The sequence below is a fragment of the Dromaius novaehollandiae genome, chromosome 12 (genome assembly GCF_036370855.1).
Source record: "Dromaius novaehollandiae isolate bDroNov1 chromosome 12, bDroNov1.hap1, whole genome shotgun sequence".
In the NCBI taxonomy this organism is placed as follows: domain Eukaryota; kingdom Metazoa; phylum Chordata; class Aves; order Casuariiformes; family Dromaiidae; genus Dromaius; species Dromaius novaehollandiae.
In genome coordinates this window covers 15,820,838-15,840,099 of record NC_088109.1, presented here as the reverse complement: position 1 = coordinate 15,840,099, position 19,262 = coordinate 15,820,838, and the positions used below count along the sequence as shown (strand labels likewise).

Sequence of the window (19,262 nt, the reverse complement as noted above, 5' to 3'; positions counted from 1 at the left end):
CCCTCCCAGCGGATCCCCAGACGAGACACCAGAGAGCGGCGCGGCCGCGGCTCGGGGCTTTATTCGGCGGCGGCGCGGTGTTACAGAGCCGCCGGGGCGCGGGGCAGCGCTGCCCCCCGACGGGGCGGCCCCGGCGCCCGGCGCTGCCCGCGGAGGGGGCGCCCGGCGGGCCGCGGGGCGCCCTAGCAGGTGGCGTAAGCGTTGGCCCTCTCCCGGATCTCCTCCAGTAGCCCCGAGACCCGCCGCTCCAGCGCCTGCAGCCGCGTCGCCCTCGCCGCCATGGCCTGCTCGTTGGCGCCGAAGTGCTGCTCCAGCTCTGCGGGGACGGGCGGCGTGGGGGCCCGGCCGGGCGCTGCGCCCGCCGCCCGCCCGCCCCGGTGCCCCCCTACCTTCCAGCTTCCTCTTGCTGCTGTTGGCCTTGTCCAGCAGGTCCTGGGCCTGCTGTGTGATCCGCAGCACGCGCTGCCGGGCGCCCGGGGCAGCGCCGTGCAGCTCGCTCACCCGGCCCCGCAGCAGCAGGTACCGCTGCGTCACCTGCGCCAGGTCCTGCGGCGCAGCAGTGCCGTGAGTGAGGCCAGGCCACCGCCACCGCCACCGCCACGCCGCTCTGTCCCAGCGCTCACCTGGCCAAGTGTCCCCGCGGCGGCGGTGGCCAGCTGCGCCTGCTCCTCGGCCCGCTGCGCCAAGCGCCGGCCATCCTGGCTCCGCTCCCGCAGGGCGGCGACGCGCTGCGCCAGCTCCCGCAGCCGCTTCTGCACCCGCTGCTCCTTCCCCTCCAGCGCCTGCAGCTTGCGCTCCGCCTGGGCGAGCGGGGGCACCGGGCTGCCGGCACGCACGGCCACCCACCGGCACGTGCGGCAACCCGCCGCCTGCCCCGCTCCCGTGGCCCCGGGGCACTGGCCTTGCCGCCCTGGCATGCTCACGGCACGGCATCCTCCCCCAGGGTACCCCCAGCCCCGGCACCCCCGGCCCCGGCGGCCCCGCACCTCCTTGGCCCGGCTCTCCGCCGAGCGGATGGCGTCCCTGGCGCCCCGCAGCGCACCGCCTGCCGCCGCCACCTGCGCCTGTGCTGCCTGCAGCGCCTGCCGCGTCCCCGCCAGCGCGTCCCGCACGGCCTCCGCCCGCTGCCTGCGGAGACACCGGCAGCTCCAGCCCCTGCGCCGGGGCCGGCTCGTCCCGCGAAGCCGGGACCCCGCGGCCCCCGGCACTCGCCTGGCCTCCTGCCCCTGCGCCAGGAGGCGGCGGGCGGCAGCCAGCCCCTGCGCCGTGCTGTTCAGCACCGCGTCCACCCCGTCCAGCTGCCCGATGCTCTCCCGGATCTCGCGCAGCAGCTCCTGGATCCTGCCGGGGCTGCTGGGCAGGGAGATGTTCAGCACCTGCCGGGCCACCAGCTCGATGCTGGCCGGGTCGGCTCCCTCCTCTGCGGAGACATGAGCGGGGCAGTGCACAGCGTGGGCACCGTGTCGCCCTGCACCCGGCACCTGGCGCCCGGCCCTACCTGCCAGGAAGGCCTTGATGCGGCGGATGAAGTCCCGCAGCTGCGCCGTGGCCTTCTCCGCCCGGCTGCGGGCTGCCTGCGAGCGCCCCAGCGCCTCCTCGGCTCGGCTCCGCGCGCCCCGCGCCAGATCCTGCACCTCCTGCATCTGGGGGGCAATGGGGCGCTGGGTGGAGGGCATGCACAAGGCGCAGTGGTGGCATGGGGACATGCAAAGGGGCACAAGGGGACATAAAAGGGGAGCGTGCAAGGGGTGCAACGGGCATGCGAGGGAAGGGCACAGGAGGGACGTGCAAAGGGGCACAAGGGGACATGCAAGGGGGCGCAAATAGGGCACAAGCAGGATGTACAAAGAGGCACAAGGGGAACTTGCAAGGGGCACAGAGAGGGCACAGGTAGGAGATGCAAAGGGACACAAGGGGACATGCAAGGGGGCACAAATGGGGCACGAGTGGGATGTGCAAGGAGGCATAGAACAGGCACAAGTGGGACATGCAAAGGGGCACAAGGGGGCATGCAAGGGGGCACAAATAGGGCACAAGTGGCACGTGCAAAGGGAACAAGGGGGCCATTCAAGGGGACACAAGGGACGTGCAGGGGGGGCAGGAGGAGGCTGTGCAGGGGCCAAACTCAGGGGCACAGCAAGGACATTGGAGGGACAGCGAGGACGCAGTGGGGCATGTGCAGGGCCAGGCCGTGCCTGCGGGGAGGCACATGGGGCCATGCCCCATCGCCCCTACCTTGCGTGCCGCAGCGCTCAGCTGTCCCAGAGCCACGTCCAGCTGCTGCGAGGTGTTGCGGGCACTGCTCAGGGCGCGCGCGGCCACGGGCAGGGCACCCATGCACCCCACGCCCCCGCAGTGCCGGCCGCCGGCGCTGTCCCGGCACAAGGCTCCTCCGCAGGGGGCTCGTGCGCAGCTCCGGTCCCCGGGCGCCCCGCAGATCTGCAGGGCGGTGACGCGCGGGGCTGAGCCAGGGCGCGCAGCACGGAGGGGCGGTGGGGCGTCCCACCACGCCGTGCGCCCGCCGGCGCCCCGCGCCGCTCTCACCTTGGCGTTGATGCCGGCCACGTCGAGCCCGGCCACCCGCTTCCGCGCCTCCCGCAGAGACTGGCGCTGGGCGGCCGCACCGCGGCGGAAAGCGTTGCCCCGGCGCCGCAGCACCCGCTCGGCCACCCGCCGCGTGGCCTGTGCCTGGCTCAGCGCGCCCACCGCCCGCTCCTCCGCCTGCCGCGCCGCCGCCGCTGCTGCCGTCACGCGCTGGTAGGACTCTGCGGGCGGCAGCAGTGGCGTCAGGGCCTGGCCAGACCCGGCCGCCACTGGCCCCTCGCCCGCGGTGCTCACCTCCGAAGCCGGCACCCGGCACGGTGTCCAGGGCGCCGTCGAGGCGGGACGCGGTGCGGTTGAGCTCGCCCAGCTCCCGGCTCAGCCCGGCCAGCCGCTCGCGGCGCCGTGCGTCCCCGCTCGCCAGCTGCTCCAGATGCCGCTCCAGCTCCTGCAGCTGCTTCCAGACGTCGTCCAGCTCCATCCTGTGGGCAGCCGGGTCTCAAGGCCCCCTCGGAGCTCCCCGCGCCCCACAGTGGCGCCCGGCCCCACGGCGCCCCACACTCGCCTGCTGTCATCCAGTCGGTCGCCCAGGCGGTGCAGCAGCGGGGCGCTGGCGCTGCCCCCCTGGCCCAGCAGCAGCCCCAGGCGCCCCAGGGCCTCCTGCAGCACCCGCAGGCGGTGGGGGCTCGGCGGCGGCGCGGGGCCCCCCTCGAGCAGCGCCCGTGCCTGCGCCCGCAGCCGCCGCAGCCCGTCCCGCAGGCCGCCCAGTGCTGGGTCCCAGCGCCCGAAGCAGGGGTGGCAGGGTGAGCAGCGGGGGAAGGAGTCCTGGTAGCCCCGCTGGCAGCGGTCGCAGCGCGGCCCCCCGAAGCCCGGCCGGCACCGGCACTGCCCGCTGGCCCGCTCGCACTGCGGGCTCTCGGCGCCCAGCGGCTCGCACTCGCAGGCTGCGGGGACAGGCACCGTCGCGCCCCGCCGCCGCGCAGCCCCTGCCTCCCCAGCCTACTGCCACGTCCCCCATGTCCCCGCATCCCTGAGACCCCCCGTGAGCCCAGGGGCCCCCGTAAGCCCAGGGTCCCATGAGGTCTCCAGGGTCCCCCGTGTCCCCAGCATCCCACCATGTCCCCAGGGCCCCTCTGTCCCCGGGTCCCACTGTCGCCCCAGGGTCCCCCATGGCCCCAGGGACCACCAAGACCTCAGCATCCCACCATGTCCCAGGGTCTCTGAGTCCCCGGGGTCACACCGCGTCCCCAGGGAACCCCATGACCCCAGGTTCCCACAGCTCTGGGGTGCCCCCATGGCCCCAAGCCCCTGACCCCCAAGACCTCCTCATCCCACCATGTCCCCAGGGTCTCTCTGTCCCCAGGATCCCACCATGTCCCAGGTCTCTGCGTCCCCGGGGTCCCACCATGTCCCCAGGGAACCCCATGACCCCAGGTTCCCATGTCTCCAGGGTGTCACCATGTCCCCTAACCCCTGTGTCCCCAAGGTCCCACCATGACCCCAGGACCCCATGTCCCCAGGGTGCCACCATGACCCCAGGGACCCCCGAGACCCTAGCATCCCTCCATGTCCCCAGACCCCCCGTGTCCCCAAGGCCCCTCATGTCCCCAGGGCCCCCATCTTCCAGCTGCCCCCCGTCCCCAGCACCCTTGGACACTCTCCCACCTCGGCACTCCAGCTCAGGGTCGCCCCAGTGATGCTGCTGGCACTGGGAGCAGAGGCGGCCCCCGAAGCCGGGGCGGCACAGGCACTGCCCCGTGACCTGCAGCGAGAGCCGCGCGCTCAGCCGGGCTGCGGCACGGCCCCGGGGGCGGCGGAGCCACAGCACCAGTGGGCGCGGGGGACTCACCGCGTCGCAGGCGGGGTGCAGGGCGTGCGTGGGGTGACAGCCGCAGGGCTCGCAGCCCCCCGGCCCCCCCAGGCTCCAGAAGTGGGGCGCGCAGCGGTCGCAGCTCTTGCCCACCACGTTGGGGCGGCAGGCGCAGGCGCCCGAGGCTCGGTCACAGGTGCAGGCGCCCGCGGCGCAGTGCGAGGCCAGCGTCCCCCGCGGGTCGCAGCCGCAGCCTGTGGGGTGGGCGGCCGCGTGGGGTGCTGGCTCTGCCCACTGTCCCCTGCCCCGGCGATGGCCTCCCGGCACGCCAACCCCAACCCCGGCGTCCCTGCCGGCCGGGAGCAGCGCTCTGCCTGGCACCGACCCCCTGCACCGCCCCGAACCCCCTGCAGGGTCCTGGACCCACAGGTGACCCCAAAGACTGCACAGCCCCAGCCCCCTGCACAACCCTGACCCCCACCTGGTTCCCACCCCTTGCATGGCCCCAAACCCCTGCACTGCCCCAAATCCCTGCACGTCCCCGACCCCTTGCACAGCCCCAACCCCCTTGCATGACCCTAATTCCTTGCATGACCCCAGTCCCCAACACAGCCCCAAACCCTGCATGGCCCAAAACCCCTGCATGGCCCCAAATTCCTGCACGGCCCCCACCCCTTGCACGGCCCCAAAACCCCAGCACTGCTCCAAACCCCTTGCAAGGCCCCGACCCCTTGCACAGCCCGCACAGCTCCAAACTCCTGCACAGCCCCAGACCCCTGCATGGCCCTGGCCCCTTGCATGGCCCCAAAATCCCTGCACAGCCCCTGTCCCCAGCCCTCGGGCTCCGTGGGGCCCCACTCACGCCGGCAGCTGCGTTGCAGGGCATTGCCGTAGTAGCCGGGCTGGCACTCGGCGCAGCGGGGGCCGGCGGTGTGGTACAGGCAGCGCAGACAGTGCCCCGTGCGGGGGTCGCAGGCCCCCGGGTCGCTGGCGTCGATGTTGTTGTTGCACTGGCAGGGCCGGCAGACACCCCCCTCCGTCTCCGGCGCCCCAAAGTACCCGGGGGAGCAGCGGTCGCAGCGTGGCCCTGCGGGGAGCGGCGGAGGGCCCGTGGGTGCTGCTGGCGCCCGGCACCCCCCGGAGCATCCCCGGCGCCGAAGCCCCCGGCGCGGCGCCCCTCACCGGCGTATCCGGGCGCGCAGAGGCACACGATGTGGCCGGTCTCCTGGTCGGCGTGGCAGGCGCTCCCGTGGTAGTGCCGCGTGCCGGGGAAGCCGGGGCAGGGGCAGGGCCGGCACTGCTGCCCCGAGCCCAGCACCGGGTCCCCGTAGTAGCCATCCTGGCACCTGCAAGGACTGGGGCTGAGCGGCCGGGGGGCACGGGGACGTCCCCCCGCGGCGTGGCACGGCCGTGCCGCCCTGTCCCGCTCACCTCTCGCAGTGCCGCCCAGCGGTGTGGTCGCGGCAGTGGTGGCAGGCGCCCGTGCCGGGGTCGCAGTCCTCGGCGTGCCCGTTGCACTGGCAGGGCCGGCAGGCCGGGAAGCCCCAGTGGCCCGGCTGGCAGCGGTCGCACTGGCGGCCCACGGCGCCGGGCTGGCACCGGCACTGCCCGCTCGCCGCGTCGCACGTCTGTGACACCGAGCCCTCGGGGGAGCAGGCGCAGGCTGCGGGACGGAGCCGTTCGCGTCAGACGCACGGACAGAGGGACGGACAGATGGGGGGACCCGGGGCGCACCCAGCCCACGGGCGGCAGGGCAGGGGGACACGGGGACATGGAGGGGCGGAGGGACGGGTGAGCCCAGCCCATGCAGGACAGCAGGCCTCCAACGGATAGATGGAAGGACAGATGGACAGACAGATGGGAGACTTGGACCCACAGCATGCCCACCCCACAGGCTGCAGGGCAGCAGGGCTGAGACAGATGCCCAGACGGACAGACGGACGGATCGGTGGTGATTGCAAGCCAGAGCGACACCCGGACCCATGCAGGACGGTGGGGCCCCACCGGGCAGACAGACAGGAGGACGCGCATGGCTGGGGACCCAGGGCACCGCCACTGCCAGCGCAGGGGCCCCGCACAGGACAGCAGGGCGCCCGGCGCACCCCGACCCACTACTCACGGCTGCAGCCCAGGGGCCCGAAGCCGTAGCTGCCAGGGGCGCAGCGGTGGCAGCGGCGCCCGACGACGTGGGGCTTGCACTGGCACTGCCCGCCCAGCGCCTGGCACACGCCGCTGCGGGAGCCCTGCGGGTCGCACTGGCAGGCTGCGGGAGGGGGAGCGGCGTGGAGTGGGGCCGGCCTGCCCCCCGCCAGGGGCACGGCCCCATCCCGACCCACTGCACCAGGTACTCCTGCCCCCCACCCCCCAAAGGGGCATGGCCCCATCCTGACCCACTGCACCAGGTACCCCTGCCCCCTCCTCTAAGGGGCATGGCTCCATGCTGACCCACTGCACAGGGTACCCCTGACCCACTGCAAGGGGCATGGCCCCATCCTGCCATGCCCACAAGGGGCACGGCCCCATCCTGACCCACTGCACCGGGTACCTCTGGCCCCTTTGCAAGGGGCATGGCCCATTCCTGACTCACTGCAATGGGCACGGCCCCATCCTGACCCACTGCACCAGGTACCCCTGCCACCCCTGTCCCCCCTGCAAAGAGCATGGCCCCATCCTGACCCACTGCACCAGGTACCCCTGCCACCCCTGTCCCCCCTGCAAAGAGCATGGCCCCATCCTGACCCACTGCAAGGGGCATAGTCCCATCCTAACCCACTGCACCAGATACCCCTGCCCCCCCATCCAAGGGGCATGGCCCCATCCTGACCCATTACAATGGGCACAGCCCCATCCTGACTCACTGCACAGGGTACCCCTGACCCACCGCAATTGCCATGCCCCCCCCAACCCACACAGCAGCCCCCCGGCCGCCCGGGCGGTGCCGCGGCCCCACTCACGCAGCGCCCCGTCGTGCAGCAGGGCCGAGACGCTGCAGACGAGGCGGGCGCAGGCCTCGGCCAAGGCGGGCGGTGGCACCATGCGGAAAGCCTCCAGGCACCGGTAGCGCTCCAGGTCCTGGCGGCGCTGCGCGGCCGCCGCCTCCGCGCCCTCGAAGCCCGGCAGCTCGGGCACCCGCGGCAGGAGCACCAGCTGCGGCGGCAGAGCGGGGTGGTGGGAGGCGGGCGCAGCCCCGCGGGGCCAGGGGCAGAGCAGCCCCGATGCCGGGCTCAGCGGGACTGTCCCCGCGTGTGGGGCCCGTCCCCCATCCGCACGGTGCAGCCCCCACCCCGCGGGGGGCTCGTCCGCCCCTGCCCCATTGATACCCCCTAGCCCCACTGACACCCCCTGCCCCAGTTCCATCAACGTCCCCAGCCCCCTCGAACTCCCCAGCCCCACTGATATCCCTCATCCCCACTGACTCCCCCAGACCGACTGATATCCCCATCCTCATCGACCTCCCCAGCCCCAGTGATATTCCCATCCCCACTGGCATCCCCAGCCCTATTGATAGCCCCATTGACAACCCCAGCCCCATTGATAACCCCAGCTCCATTGACAACCCCATCCCCATTGATATCCCCATTGATGCCCCCAGCCCCATTCCATCAACGTGCCCACTGGCATCCCCATCACTGTCCCTATCCCCATTCTCGTCTCCCTCCCTGTCCCCAGCCCCACTCCCAGCCCCACACACAGCTCCAGGCTGAGAGCAGTCCGGGGTCCCTGCCCGCCCCGCAGTCCCCAGGCCCTGCTCTTCACCCCATCCGCCCCCTGCCCCCTTACCGAGTCGATGAGGATGAAGGCGCTGGGGTGGCGCTGGGTGACGCCGGCCCGCTGCAGCCGCACGGCCACCTCGTACGGGGTGCTGGGCTCGAAGCAGAAGGGCCGGGAGAGCAGCACGTACCTGCGCGGAGGCAGGCGTCAGGACACAGCGCCCCGGCACCACGGGCATGGCAGGGGGACAACCCTGTGCGGCAGGACTGGGCCGCCTTCCCTGCCTCTGTCCCCATCCCCATCTTGCCCCCATCCCTCACCTTTGTGTGCAGCAGCACTGTCCCCCTTCCCATGCTGTCCCCAATACCATTGCCATCCCTGTCCATCACTTCTGGATGTGTGGCAGAGCTGTCACCTCTCCCCATCCCTCTCCTGTACTTGTCCCCATCCCCAACCCTCACCTCTGGGTGTGTGGTAGCTCTGTCCCCATCCCCATCCCCATCCCCGTCCCTCACCTCTGGGTGTGCGGCAGTACTGTCCCCATCCCCATCCCTGTCCCTCACCTCTGGGTGTGCAGCAGGCCTGTCCCCATCCCCATCCCTGTCCCTCACCTCTGGGTGTGCAGCAGGCCTGTCCCCATCCCCATCCCCGTCCCTCACCTCTGGGTGTGCGGCAGTACTGTCCCCATCCCCATCCCTGTCCCTCACCTCTGGGTGTGCAGCAGGCCTGTCCCCATCCCCATCCCTGTCCCTCACCTCTGGGTGTGCGGCAGCACTGTCCCCATCCCCATCCCTGTCCCTCACCTCTGGGTGTGCGGCAGCACTGTCCCCATCCCCATCCCCATCCCCGTCCCTCACCTCTGGGTGTGCGGCAGTACTGTCCCCATCCCCATCCCTGTCCCTCACCTCTGGGTGTGCAGCAGGCCTGTCCCCATCCCCATCCCTGTCCCTCACCTCTGGGTGTGCGGCAGCACTGTCCCCATCCCCATCCCTGTCCCTCACCTCTGGGTGTGCGGCAGCACTGTCCCCATCCCCATCCCTGTCCCTCACCTCTGGGTGTGCGGCAGCACTGTCCCCATCCCCATCCCCATCCCTGTCCCTCACCTCTGGGTGTGCGGCAGTACTGTCCCCATCCCCATCCCTGTCCCTCACCTCTGGGTGTGCGGCAGGCCTGTCCCCATCCCCATCCCTGTCCCTCACCTCTGGGTGTGCGGCAGCACTGTCCCCATCCCCATCCCCATCCCCGTCCCTCACCTCTGGGTGTGCGGCAGTACTGTCCCCATCCCCATCCCTGTCCCTCACCTCTGGGTGTGCGGCAGTACTGTCCCCATCCCCATCCCTGTCCCTCACCTCTGGGTGTGCGGCAGGCCTGTCCCCATCCCCATCCCTGTCCCTCACCTCTGGGTGTGCGGCAGCACTGTCCCCATCCCCATCCCCATCCCCGTCCCTCACCTCTGGGTGTGCGGCAGTACTGTCCCCATCCCCATCCCTGTCCCTCACCTCTGGGTGTGCGGCAGGCCTGTCCCCATCCCCATCCCTGTCCCTCACCTCTGGGTGTGCGGCAGCACTGTCCCCATCCCCATCCCCATCCCCGTCCCCATCCCCATCCCCATCCCCGTCCCCGTCCCTCACCTCTGGGTGTGCGGCAGTACTGTCCCCATCCCCATCCCTGTCCCTCACCTCTGGGTGTGCGGCAGGCCTGTCCCCATCCCCATCCCTGTCCCTCACCTCTGGGTGTGCGGCAGCACTGTCCCCATCCCCATCCCCATCCCCGTCCCCATCCCCATCCCCATCCCCATCCCCGTCCCTCACCTCTGGGTGTGCGGCAGTACTGTCCCCATCCCCATCCCTGTCCCTCACCTCTGGGTGTGCGGCAGGCCTGTCCCCATCCCCATCCCTGTCCCTCACCTCTGGGTGTGCGGCAGCACTGTCCCCATCCCCATCCCCATCCCCATCCCTGTCCCTCACCTCTGGGTGTGCGGCAGCACTGTCCCCATCCCCATCCCCATCCCCGTCCCCGTCCCTCACCTCTGGGTGTGCGGCAGGCTCTCGCGGTACATCTGCTCGGAGGGCAGCAGGTTCCCGCAGCGCGGGCTGGTGGGCAGCGCCTGGGAGCTGACGCTGACCACGGCCTCCCAGTCCTCGGCCGACTGCGACGAGAGGCGAGGGGGCCGTCGGGGGCTGCGCGGCGCGTGCGGGCTGCCTGCCCCACAGTGCACACCCGCATGGCGCGTGCCCCAGACGGCTCCTGACCCACGGACAACATTGCCCGGGGCTGGGCTCACCTCAGGCTCGTAGCGCAGCAGGATCTCGTACTCCATGGGGTAGGGCACGTTGTCGACGTGGAAGGTCAGGCCAGCACCGTCCCGCACACGGGCGAACCCGGGCCCCGTCCACGTCACCATGCGCCCAGCTCCGTCCCGGGCCACCTCCTCCACGTCGGGCTGGGCACCGGCACAGCTGAGCCCATCCCAGCCCCGACCCTGCCCCGTGCCGGCCCCTCTCCCTGCACCACCCCGATCCCCCCCCGTCTTCTGCCCCACGGCTGCCCCCACCCACTCCATGCCAGCCCAGCACGTCCCGCCCCACCCGGCCCCCTGGGTACCTTGGGGGGCTGCTGGCGGCCGCGGCGAGATGGGGCGCGCGGGGGGCTGCGGCGGTGCCGCGAGCGCCCTTTCCGCCCGCTGGGCACCCCGTTGTAGTACTCCAGGCAGTCCAGGGGCGCCTCGGCCCGGACGGCACCCTGCGGGGACGGGGCGTCGGGGGTGGCAGGGTGCCGGCGGGCCGACGGGGCTCCCTGGGGCCCCCGGGTGCCGGGGTACTCACCGGGAGCTGGGGGTGGCCGGGCCCATGGCCCGTGGCCTGCTCGGCCTCGTAGGTGTAGTAGTCGAGGGGGGCGCAGAAGAAGCCGGGCTGCACCTGGTCGCACTGCCGCCCCATGAGGTGGGGACGGCAGGGACAGGCGCCATCCTCCATGGAGCACCTGGGGGTGACCGGCCCGGCCCTCCAGCCGTCTGTCCATCCATCCATGCCCGCTGCCTGGCTCTGGCCTTGCCCACCAGCCCCATCCAGCAGCCCCCTGGTTCGTCCCGTCCCTCCCTCCCCATGCCCATCCTTCCATCCCCGCCACAACCCTCCATCTCTCTCCTGGCTCTCCCTCCCTGTCCCCATCCTGCCGCATCCCTCTATCCCTGTCCCTGTCCCTCTGTCCTTGTTCCCATCCCTCCCTCCCTGTCCCAGGGATCCGTCTCCTGGGATCCTGCCACATCCCTCCATCCCCATCCGTATTCCTCCATCCCTGCCCCACCCCTTCCTCCCTGTCCTCCCCCGCTCATCCCTGTCCCATCCCTCCCTGTCCCCATCCATCCCAGCCCCATCTGCCTCCCCATCCATGTCCCATCCCTGCATCTCGCCGTGCCTGTCCCCATCCCTCCCTCATTCCCCATCTAGCCCCCAGCCGTGTCCCCAGCCCAGGCTCCGGGCCCGTCCCCGGCGAGCCGTGCCGCGGGCGCCGCGGGCCCCACCGGTTATTGTAGGCTCCCCCAAAGTCGCAGGCACAGGGCCGGCAGCCCCCCACGTCGTAGCTCAGGCCCCAGAACTCGGGCTGCAGTGAGACGGGGGTCAGATGGGGAGGGGGTGGGTGGCCCCCTGGGGGCAGGCGGGGGGCCAGGGCCACAGGGCAGCACCGGGCAGCAGGGGCACCCATGGGGCAGGGCAAGCAAGCTGTAGGGCAAGGTGTGGGGCAGGGATGTGGCACAGGGCCATGCAGCAGGGACAGCCATGGGGTAAGGATGTGGGGCAGTGCTGTGGGGCTGGCTGCAGGGCAGGGCTGTGGGGCAGAGCCGTGGGGCTGGCGGCACTCACCACGCACTGGCTGCAGGAGCGCCCGGCCACGAAGCGCTTGCAGTAGCAGTCGCCGCTGATGGGGTCGCAGGGGGAGCTGCCCGCCACGGTGCCCCGCGGGTCGCACCGGCACGCTGCCCACGCACACGCACACGCACACACCGCGGGCTGGCACCGCGGCCACAGGCTCACTCCGTCACCCGCCCCATGCCACACCATGCCGCACCGTTGCTGCCCACCCCCCAGCAGCCCCACAGCCCTGAGCCGACCCTGGCCCCATCCCTCCATCCCATCCTTCCATCCCATCCCTCATCCTATTTCTCCATCCCACATCCCTCCATCCCATCGCTCCATCCCCCTTCCATTCCCCATCCCTCCATCCCACATCTCTCCATCCCCATCCCTCCATTCCCCATCCCTCCATCCCCATCCCTTTATTCCCCATCCCTCCATTCCTCATCCCTCCATCCCCATCCCCTCATTCCTCATCCCTCCATCCCCCGTCCCTTCATTCTCCATCCCCCATCCCCTGTCCCTTCATTCCCCATCCCTCCATCTCTCATCCCTTTATTCCCCATCCCTCCATTCCTCATCCCTCCATCCCCATCCCCTCATTCCTCATCCCTCCATCCCCCGTCCCTTCATTCTCCATCCCCCATCCCCTGTCCCTTCATTCCCCATCCCTCCATCTCTCATCCCTCCATTCCCCATCCCTCCATCCCATCCCTCCATCCCCATCTCTTCATTCCCCATCCCTCCATCCCATCCCTCCATCCCCATCTCTTCATTCCCCATCTCTTCATTCTCCATTCCTCCATCCCTCTCTCTCCATCCCCCATCTGTCCATTCCCCACTCCTTCATCTCCCATTCCTCTATCCCCCACCCCTCCATCCCGCCCGTCCCCGCGGCGCTGCTCACGCTGGCAGCCCTGCGGGTCGCCCTGGCTGAGGCCGTAGGCGCCGTGGCGGCAGCGGTCGCACCGGGGCCCGGCCACGTTCTCCTTGCAGCGGCACTGCCCCGCGATCATGCCCAGCGCCGCGTCCGTGTGTCCGTCGCAGGCGCCCCCGTCCAGCGAGCCCGCCGGGTCGCAGTCGCAGGCTGCGGAGACAGGGCCCGCGTGGGGCTGGGCGCGCGGGGGGCAGCGCGCGGGGGCCGGGGGGGGACCGCGGGCACTCACGGGCGCAGGCGGTGGGGGCGCGGATGTCGGCGCGCGGGTGCCGGTAGTAGAAGGGCTTGCAGAGGTGGCAGCGGCGGCCCATGGTGTTGTGCTGGCAGCCGTCGCACACGGCCCCGCTGGCGTTGCCCGTGGCCAGGTACACGGCCATGTCAAAGTGGCACCGTCGCGAGTGCTCGTTGCAGTCGCACTCTGCGGGGACGGCACCGGGGGGGGGGGCATGCGGCACCCCGACCCCAGCCCCCAAAGCCAGCACGCAGCACCCCGACCCCAGCCCCAAACCCAACATGAAGTGCCCCGACCCCAAACCCGGCACGCAGCACCCCAGCCCCTGGGCGCAGCCGGCAGGACCCGGGCAGCCCGGGCACGGGGGGTCCCACGCCGGCGGCACTCACTGCGGCAGGCGTTGCTGCTGGTGCCCTGGGCCGGGCGCCAGGGCAGGTCGTGGTAGAAGTCCTGGCAGCGCTCGCAGTTGAGGCCCTGCGTGTGGTGCTGGCAGACGCAGCGGCCGTGCACCTGGGGGCAGGCGGCCGGCTCAGCCCCGGGGCTGGCGGAGACCAGCGGGGACCCGGTTGGGCGCCCGGAGCGTGGGGCCTTACCATGCCGGGGCTGGGGTGCGGGGCGCCGGGCGCCGGGGCGCACTCGGCCGCGTGCCCGTGGCAGAAGCAGCTGCCGCGCAGCACCAGCTCATCCACGGCGTAGTAGTACTTGTGCAGCACCTCGCGCCGCGAGTCCAGCAGGTTGTCGCCCAGCGTGTGCAGCTTGGTGAGGTTCACCCGCAGGTTGGTGACCCGCAGCAGGTCTGGGGACGGCAGCGTCAGCACCTGCCGTGCCGCCCGCGCACCCTTCCCCACGTCCCCCTGAGGTGGCGGTGCGGGGACGCCGCCCCCCCCCCCCCCGCCACGCACCCTGGATGTCGGGGCTGTAGGGATCCTCCACGGGGATGGAGGGGTCCAGCACCTTGAAGATGACCTGGGGGCAGCGAGGGGCGGGTGAGCGAGGCCCCAGCCCCCGGCCCCCAGCCCTGCGCCGGCCACCCCGGCACCACGCACCTCGCCGTGGCTGGAGGGCTCGATCTCGGAGTAGCGCTGGTCACAGAGCACCTCGTCGACGCGCCCCGACGGCTGGCCCGCGACGCCGGGGAACAGCTTGGAGCAGTTGTAGGCGAAGTAGCGGTAGGGCCGCCAGGTGCGCCCGAAGTCGGCCGAGCGCTCCACCAGCATGGCCGCGGGCCGGAAGGTCTGCGGGAGGCGAGGCTGCGACGGCGGCCCCGGCTGCCCTGTGGCTCCCAGGGCTGCAGAGTGCCTTGCCGCGCTGTGCTGCGCCGCGGTGCACCGTTGCTGCCCCACGTTGCACCATGCCGTGCATGCTCTGGTGCACCTTGCCGTGCTGCCCCATGGGGCACTTCGCTGCACCGGGCCATGCTGCACCGTGCCAGGCTGCACGGTGCCGCGCTGTGCCCTGCTGCACCGTGCTGTGCCAGGCCATGCCGTGCTGCACCGTGCCCCCTCCCGGGCCCTCCCGGGCACCGTTACCTTGAACTTCATGATGAGGTGGGTGAAGTGGAACTCGCCCTCCAGGTCCAGGCGGATGCTGACGTGCTCCACGCCTGCGGGGACGGACGGGTCATGGCCGCAGCACCCCCACGCCCCACAGCGCCGTGGGCCCGCAGCCGCCCGTGCCCACGAGCTGGCTGGCTGCCCGCCCAGCCTCACCGTTCTCCGACTGCCACCAGGTCCGCTCGCCGTCGGGGCCGCTCAGGTAGATGACGTTCTCGATGCGGTGGCTGTCGCGCAGCGCCGGGTCCCGCGAGTCGCAGGTGAAGCATTTCTCAGAGTCCTGCGCCGGGGAGCGGCTCAACATCCGGGGCCGGCGCCCGGGCCCTGCACCGGCCCCCGCACCCAGGGCCGCACGGGTCCGGCTGTGCGTGCCCGGGGCTGCGCGTGCCGGGGCCGTGCGTGCCGGGGCGGCGCGGCTCACCTGCAGGTGGCTGACGATGCAGTACTCCTGGGGCCCGCGCAGCCCGCAGGTGGAGGTGGCACTCAGGCTCTGGGCTCGCCCCACCAGCAGGTTCCCGGTGGCCGGGTAGCAGCTGCCCTGGGCGCAGCCGTGGGACAGGTCGGGCTCCTCCCAGCCCGCCGCCGCGGGCCCCCCGGCTGCCGAGAGCGCGAGGACGGGCCTGGAGGGGGGCTGCACTGGGGCACCCGTGCCCCCCGCACCCGCCGTCCTGCGCCCCTCCACCCCCCCCAAGCACGGATGCGCCCTGCGCCCCCGTCCTCCGCTGTGCCACCCCGTCCCATCCCCGCGTCCCGACCCACTGATGCAGCATGAAGCTCCGTGACCCGGAAAGGTGCCGATGGCCCAGCTGGGGCCTCGAGCGTGCCGGCGGGGCAGGACCTGGGGGGACGACGTGGGAGCAAGGGCGCAGGGCTCCCGGCGGCAGGGTCTGGGATGGGGTGCGTGCGGGAGCGCCTGTGCGTGCATGAGAGATGGTGGTGCGTGCAGAAAGGGGCTCCTGTGGAGCACAGCCCGTGTGCCGAGGGGCACGGGTGCTGCAGGCCTGGGGGCAGGCATGCAGGAGCGTGTGCTCACGCACGCTGCATGTGTGCACGTGTGCTCCGCGTGTGCATGCTCCGTGTGCACGCATGCGTGGGGGGGCTGCGCCCGCCCGCGGGGCTCTGGGGGGCCGGAGAGCCCCAGCCAGCAGCACAGTGGCAGGGAGAGCCGGGAGCTAGGTCAGGTGCTCGCTAATCCCGCGGGCTCAGCGCAGCCCGGATTCCTCGCTGGGATTTGCAACCGAGTGCCAGGCCCTCGCTGCCGCCCCTGCTGCGGGGGCCACCCCCACCCACAGCCCTCCCTGCGCCCCACGGTGCCCCACGGTGCCGCTGCCGAAGCACTTACCCAGGAGGAGAGCGAGCGCCAGGAGGTCCATGGGCAGCCGCGGCCGCTGGCCTGGGGACACGGAGAGGGCGCTGCAGCGGGGCTGAGAGCTCGGCTCCTGCAACCCGGGGACCCCCCGGCTCCCGCACAGCACCCCGGGGACGGCAGCGGGGCTGGGCAGGGGGCTGGGGCAGTTCAGCCCCCAGCCCTGGGGCTGTGGCCGTGTCCCGAGCCCCTCGTGGCCCCACACCAGCCGTGCCGGCCCCCTGCCCTGCTCAGGGCTGCCCAGGGAGGATCCGTCCCCGCGAGCGCTGCTGGCTCGGGTGCCGGCGTCCCTGGAGGGTCCCAGTGCCGGGGCCAGAGCCAGCGCCGCCAGAGCAGGCCAGGCAAGGCCATCCCGACGGCTGGCCGAGGTCCCGCTGTTAAATTTAGGCTAGAATCGCCTTTTGTGCTTTCCTGTCTGCCGTAACCGCCTGTTTCCAACCGTGTAACTGCTGGATCAAAGCCCGGCCCAAGCGCTGCCTAAACACATCTTTCCTGTCCCCATGCGGCGGCCAGGCCGGAGCGGCGGCGGGGGCCCTGGGGGTACGAGGGCAGAGCCCGACTGGCCAGCGAGGCCGCGTGCCGGCGCGAGGGTCCCCGAGCCCTGCGGGCCCGGTGGTACCTGGCGTCCTGCTCCGGCGTGGCTGGGCAGGCTGCGGCGTCTGGCTGGCTCGCCCGGTGCCGGGGACCCGGTGGCGGGAGGTGGCGGAGGCCCGCCGCCCCCCGGACGGCGCCGCGCCGAAATGAGCCGGCCGGCGAGGGAGGCGATGGGAAAGCGGGCAGCTCTCCCGGCCCCCCTCCCCGCGCCCGATTCTTATTCAAATGCGCTGCCCGCTGAAAGGCACCGCCGTCTCCAGGCTACGGGAATGTCACTGCCGATTCCTTCTGCCTGGAGGCTCCCGCCACCCGCCCGCCCGCCGGGCCACCGCGTCCAGCCCAGGCGTCGGCGGTCCCGGCACACCCCGGCCAGCACCACCGTCACCTTCCCAGGAAGACAGGAAGATGCAAGATGCAGCTGCGATGCCCCGGCGCGGCCCTGCGGGCACCGTGCCCTTGCCGCGGCTCCGCGGGCAAAGTCCCGGCGCCGCAACCGGGAGCCGCAGCTGTTTTCCCACGTGCCGCCAAGGCCGGACGCCTGCTCCCAGCCCCGGGGCTGAGCCGTGCCCTGGCGCGTCCCACCGGCGGCGGGCTGGCTCCTACCTGGGTGCCTGGGGTCTGGCGGGGCCGTGCCCCGGGGTGGGCCGCGGGGGGAGGCCGTCACGGCCCCGCCACCCGCTCAGCTCGGGCTCGGGCTGGGCTGAGCTGTTTGTTCCCGGAGGAGGGCGGCCGGCACGGCGGCGCCTGTCTCCTCCTCCGGCGAGCGGTGCCAGGCGAGGGGAGGGACCTGCCCGCACCAAGCCTCAGCCAAGGTGAGGCAAAGGCCAGGTGCGGGGGCCCGTGCCTGGCGGTGGGGCTGCGCGGTAGCCGGCGCGGCGTCTCCGTGGGGCCACCGAGACACGCGGCCCGGGCGGCGCTCGCTGCAGGGGTGGGGAGCTCCATGAAGGCACTTCCGCCAGCCGCGCTCCCCCCGCACCCACCTGCAGGCTGCCTCCTGCTCCCTGCCCGCGCTGGCACCCCAGGCACCGCAGAGCCCCACCAGCCTGGCCCCACTCACCGCGAGCAGAGCCGCCCTCGCCGGCGGTGCCTGGAGCCCTCCGAGCGGCCGGGCGCCGAGCCGGCAGCCCCGCTTGCACGGCTGCACTGAGCCCTCGCTCCCACGCCGGGATTGTGCCTTTTATTAGCCAAGGCTGAAGGAAGGAAGAGGTCCTGCGCACTCTGCACGCCAAGGCTGAGCCCTGGCCGCACGCCGGTGAGCAAGGTCGCGGGAAGATAGAGCGGTAGCTCCTGGGGCTGCAGGCACGTGACAGCCTGTGGCCCCAGGCAGGACAGCGGGGCGTGAGGGAGGCCCCATGCCCGGCCCAGGCTCATCCGGAGGCAGCGTGGCGCAGCAGGGATGCTCCCAGCCAGAAGGAGCATGGGCTGAGCCCTGCCAGACCCCGGGCAGCTTTCACCTCAACATGCTGAAGGACTTCAGCTCCCGGCTCCAGCATCGTGAACCTCCCGCCTTGCTCCACGGCTGGTGTGGCGGGGCAAGACCAGCTGCCGCCAGGACCGCTGTCAGGGGAGGTGGAGGCAGCACCCTGCCAGTCCCTGCGCAGGGCAGAGCGTGGCCCTGCTGCTGCCCAGAAACCTGGCAAACGGGAGGAGCTGAGGGTCCTCCCCGAGGCTGCCGGGGTGCAGGGGGTGACTGAGGCATACCAGCTCCGGCTGCAGCGAGGCAAGGGGAGAGCTGGAACATTAACTGATAAAGAGCCATTAGTGCTGGCCATGGTGTCTGTATCAAAGGGATCTTGCCAAGCAAACCTTATTTGCTTTGAGGAGATCAGAAGTAGCCTGATAAAGGTGATGGTAACAGGATCTTTCAAGACATTTGGCCTTGCAAGCAAATTAAGAGCAGCAGAGAGGGATCCTCAGATAGACAGAAAGAGAGACAGATAGACACCAAGGGAGATTGGACACCTTCAGGAGAGCTGAGAAACGGAAGGCATTCCCACCCTTTCCAGCAAGGGGATGGTGCTGAACACAGAGCTCCCTCGGCACAAGACCACAGGGCTTCAGTAACAGGCAGTGCCACGAGCGGGCCGGTGAGAACAGGCAGAAGCCAGAGCACAAATCCAGTGCTGGAGGCCTGGGGGCACGCGAGCTTGCCAGGCCCGGGGGCTTGCCATGCGAAAGGCCAGTGAGGGCCCAGGGCAGTGGCAGATCCCGTAAGCCATGGCCATGGCCCAACCACAAGAGCTGCTGGGAGCCGTGGGTGAAAGAGAAGCAGAGAGGGTTTGTCTCCAGCTCTGGTCCTGGGGGAGCCCTAGCTGAAAAGCACCAGAAGTGAGCCTCTGCCAGAAACACCCACCCATCTGGCCTCAAAGAGCCTCTTTCGCAAGGGCTCGGCCCGCTCAGCTCATCCGCTGTCAGGCTAAGGGAGCAAGCACTGGGGCAGGGGAGCTGTTGGGCTACATGTGCTCACAAGGACCAGCAGGAATCGGCTGACTACAAACGGGGGCTGGAAACGAGGCAAAGGGGTGCTTGGAAGGACAAGGGGCCAGAGAAGGCATGGCCCTGGCTGGGGGTCCTGGGGAGCCCTGTGCAATGGGGGGCTGCAAGGCTGTTGGGAAAGGGAGCAGGTACAGAGCAGTAGGAGCGATCCACAGGCCAGGAGAAACT

General features: G+C 71.5%; 1 protein-coding gene across 2 annotated transcripts; it reads right to left on the bottom strand.

The window, feature by feature from the left end:
* Positions 1–43: 43 nt before the first annotated feature.
* Positions 44–17,813, bottom strand: LOC135329703 (laminin subunit beta-2-like). Of its 2 annotated transcripts, none has more exons than XM_064519048.1 (35): positions 17,656–17,813; positions 15,981–16,031; positions 15,060–15,235; positions 14,795–14,918; positions 14,615–14,688; positions 14,132–14,320; positions 13,988–14,051; positions 13,679–13,881; positions 13,475–13,595; positions 13,083–13,271; positions 12,824–13,003; positions 11,926–12,038; positions 11,586–11,665; positions 10,888–11,044; positions 10,667–10,804; positions 10,347–10,505; positions 10,090–10,211; positions 8,132–8,252; positions 7,306–7,498; positions 6,471–6,614; positions 5,783–6,014; positions 5,534–5,697; positions 5,214–5,438; positions 4,391–4,605; positions 4,207–4,303; positions 3,107–3,485; positions 2,839–3,023; positions 2,545–2,765; positions 2,236–2,439; positions 1,499–1,643; positions 1,209–1,420; positions 987–1,124; positions 624–800; positions 390–546; positions 44–316 (listed from the first exon to the last, which is right to left on the bottom strand). In XM_064519048.1, the coding sequence occupies exons 2-35, from the start codon at positions 16,009–16,011 to the stop codon at positions 183–185; spliced, it is 5,463 nt and encodes a 1,820-aa protein (XP_064375118.1). In that variant the 5' UTR covers positions 16,012–16,031; positions 17,656–17,813; the 3' UTR covers positions 44–182. The 2 variants fall into 2 exon arrangements, with proteins under 2 accessions (XP_064375118.1, XP_064375116.1); XM_064519046.1 differs by lacking the exon at positions 17,656–17,813 and adding an exon at positions 17,202–17,380.
* Between the last annotated feature and the right edge of the window lie 1,449 nt (positions 17,814–19,262).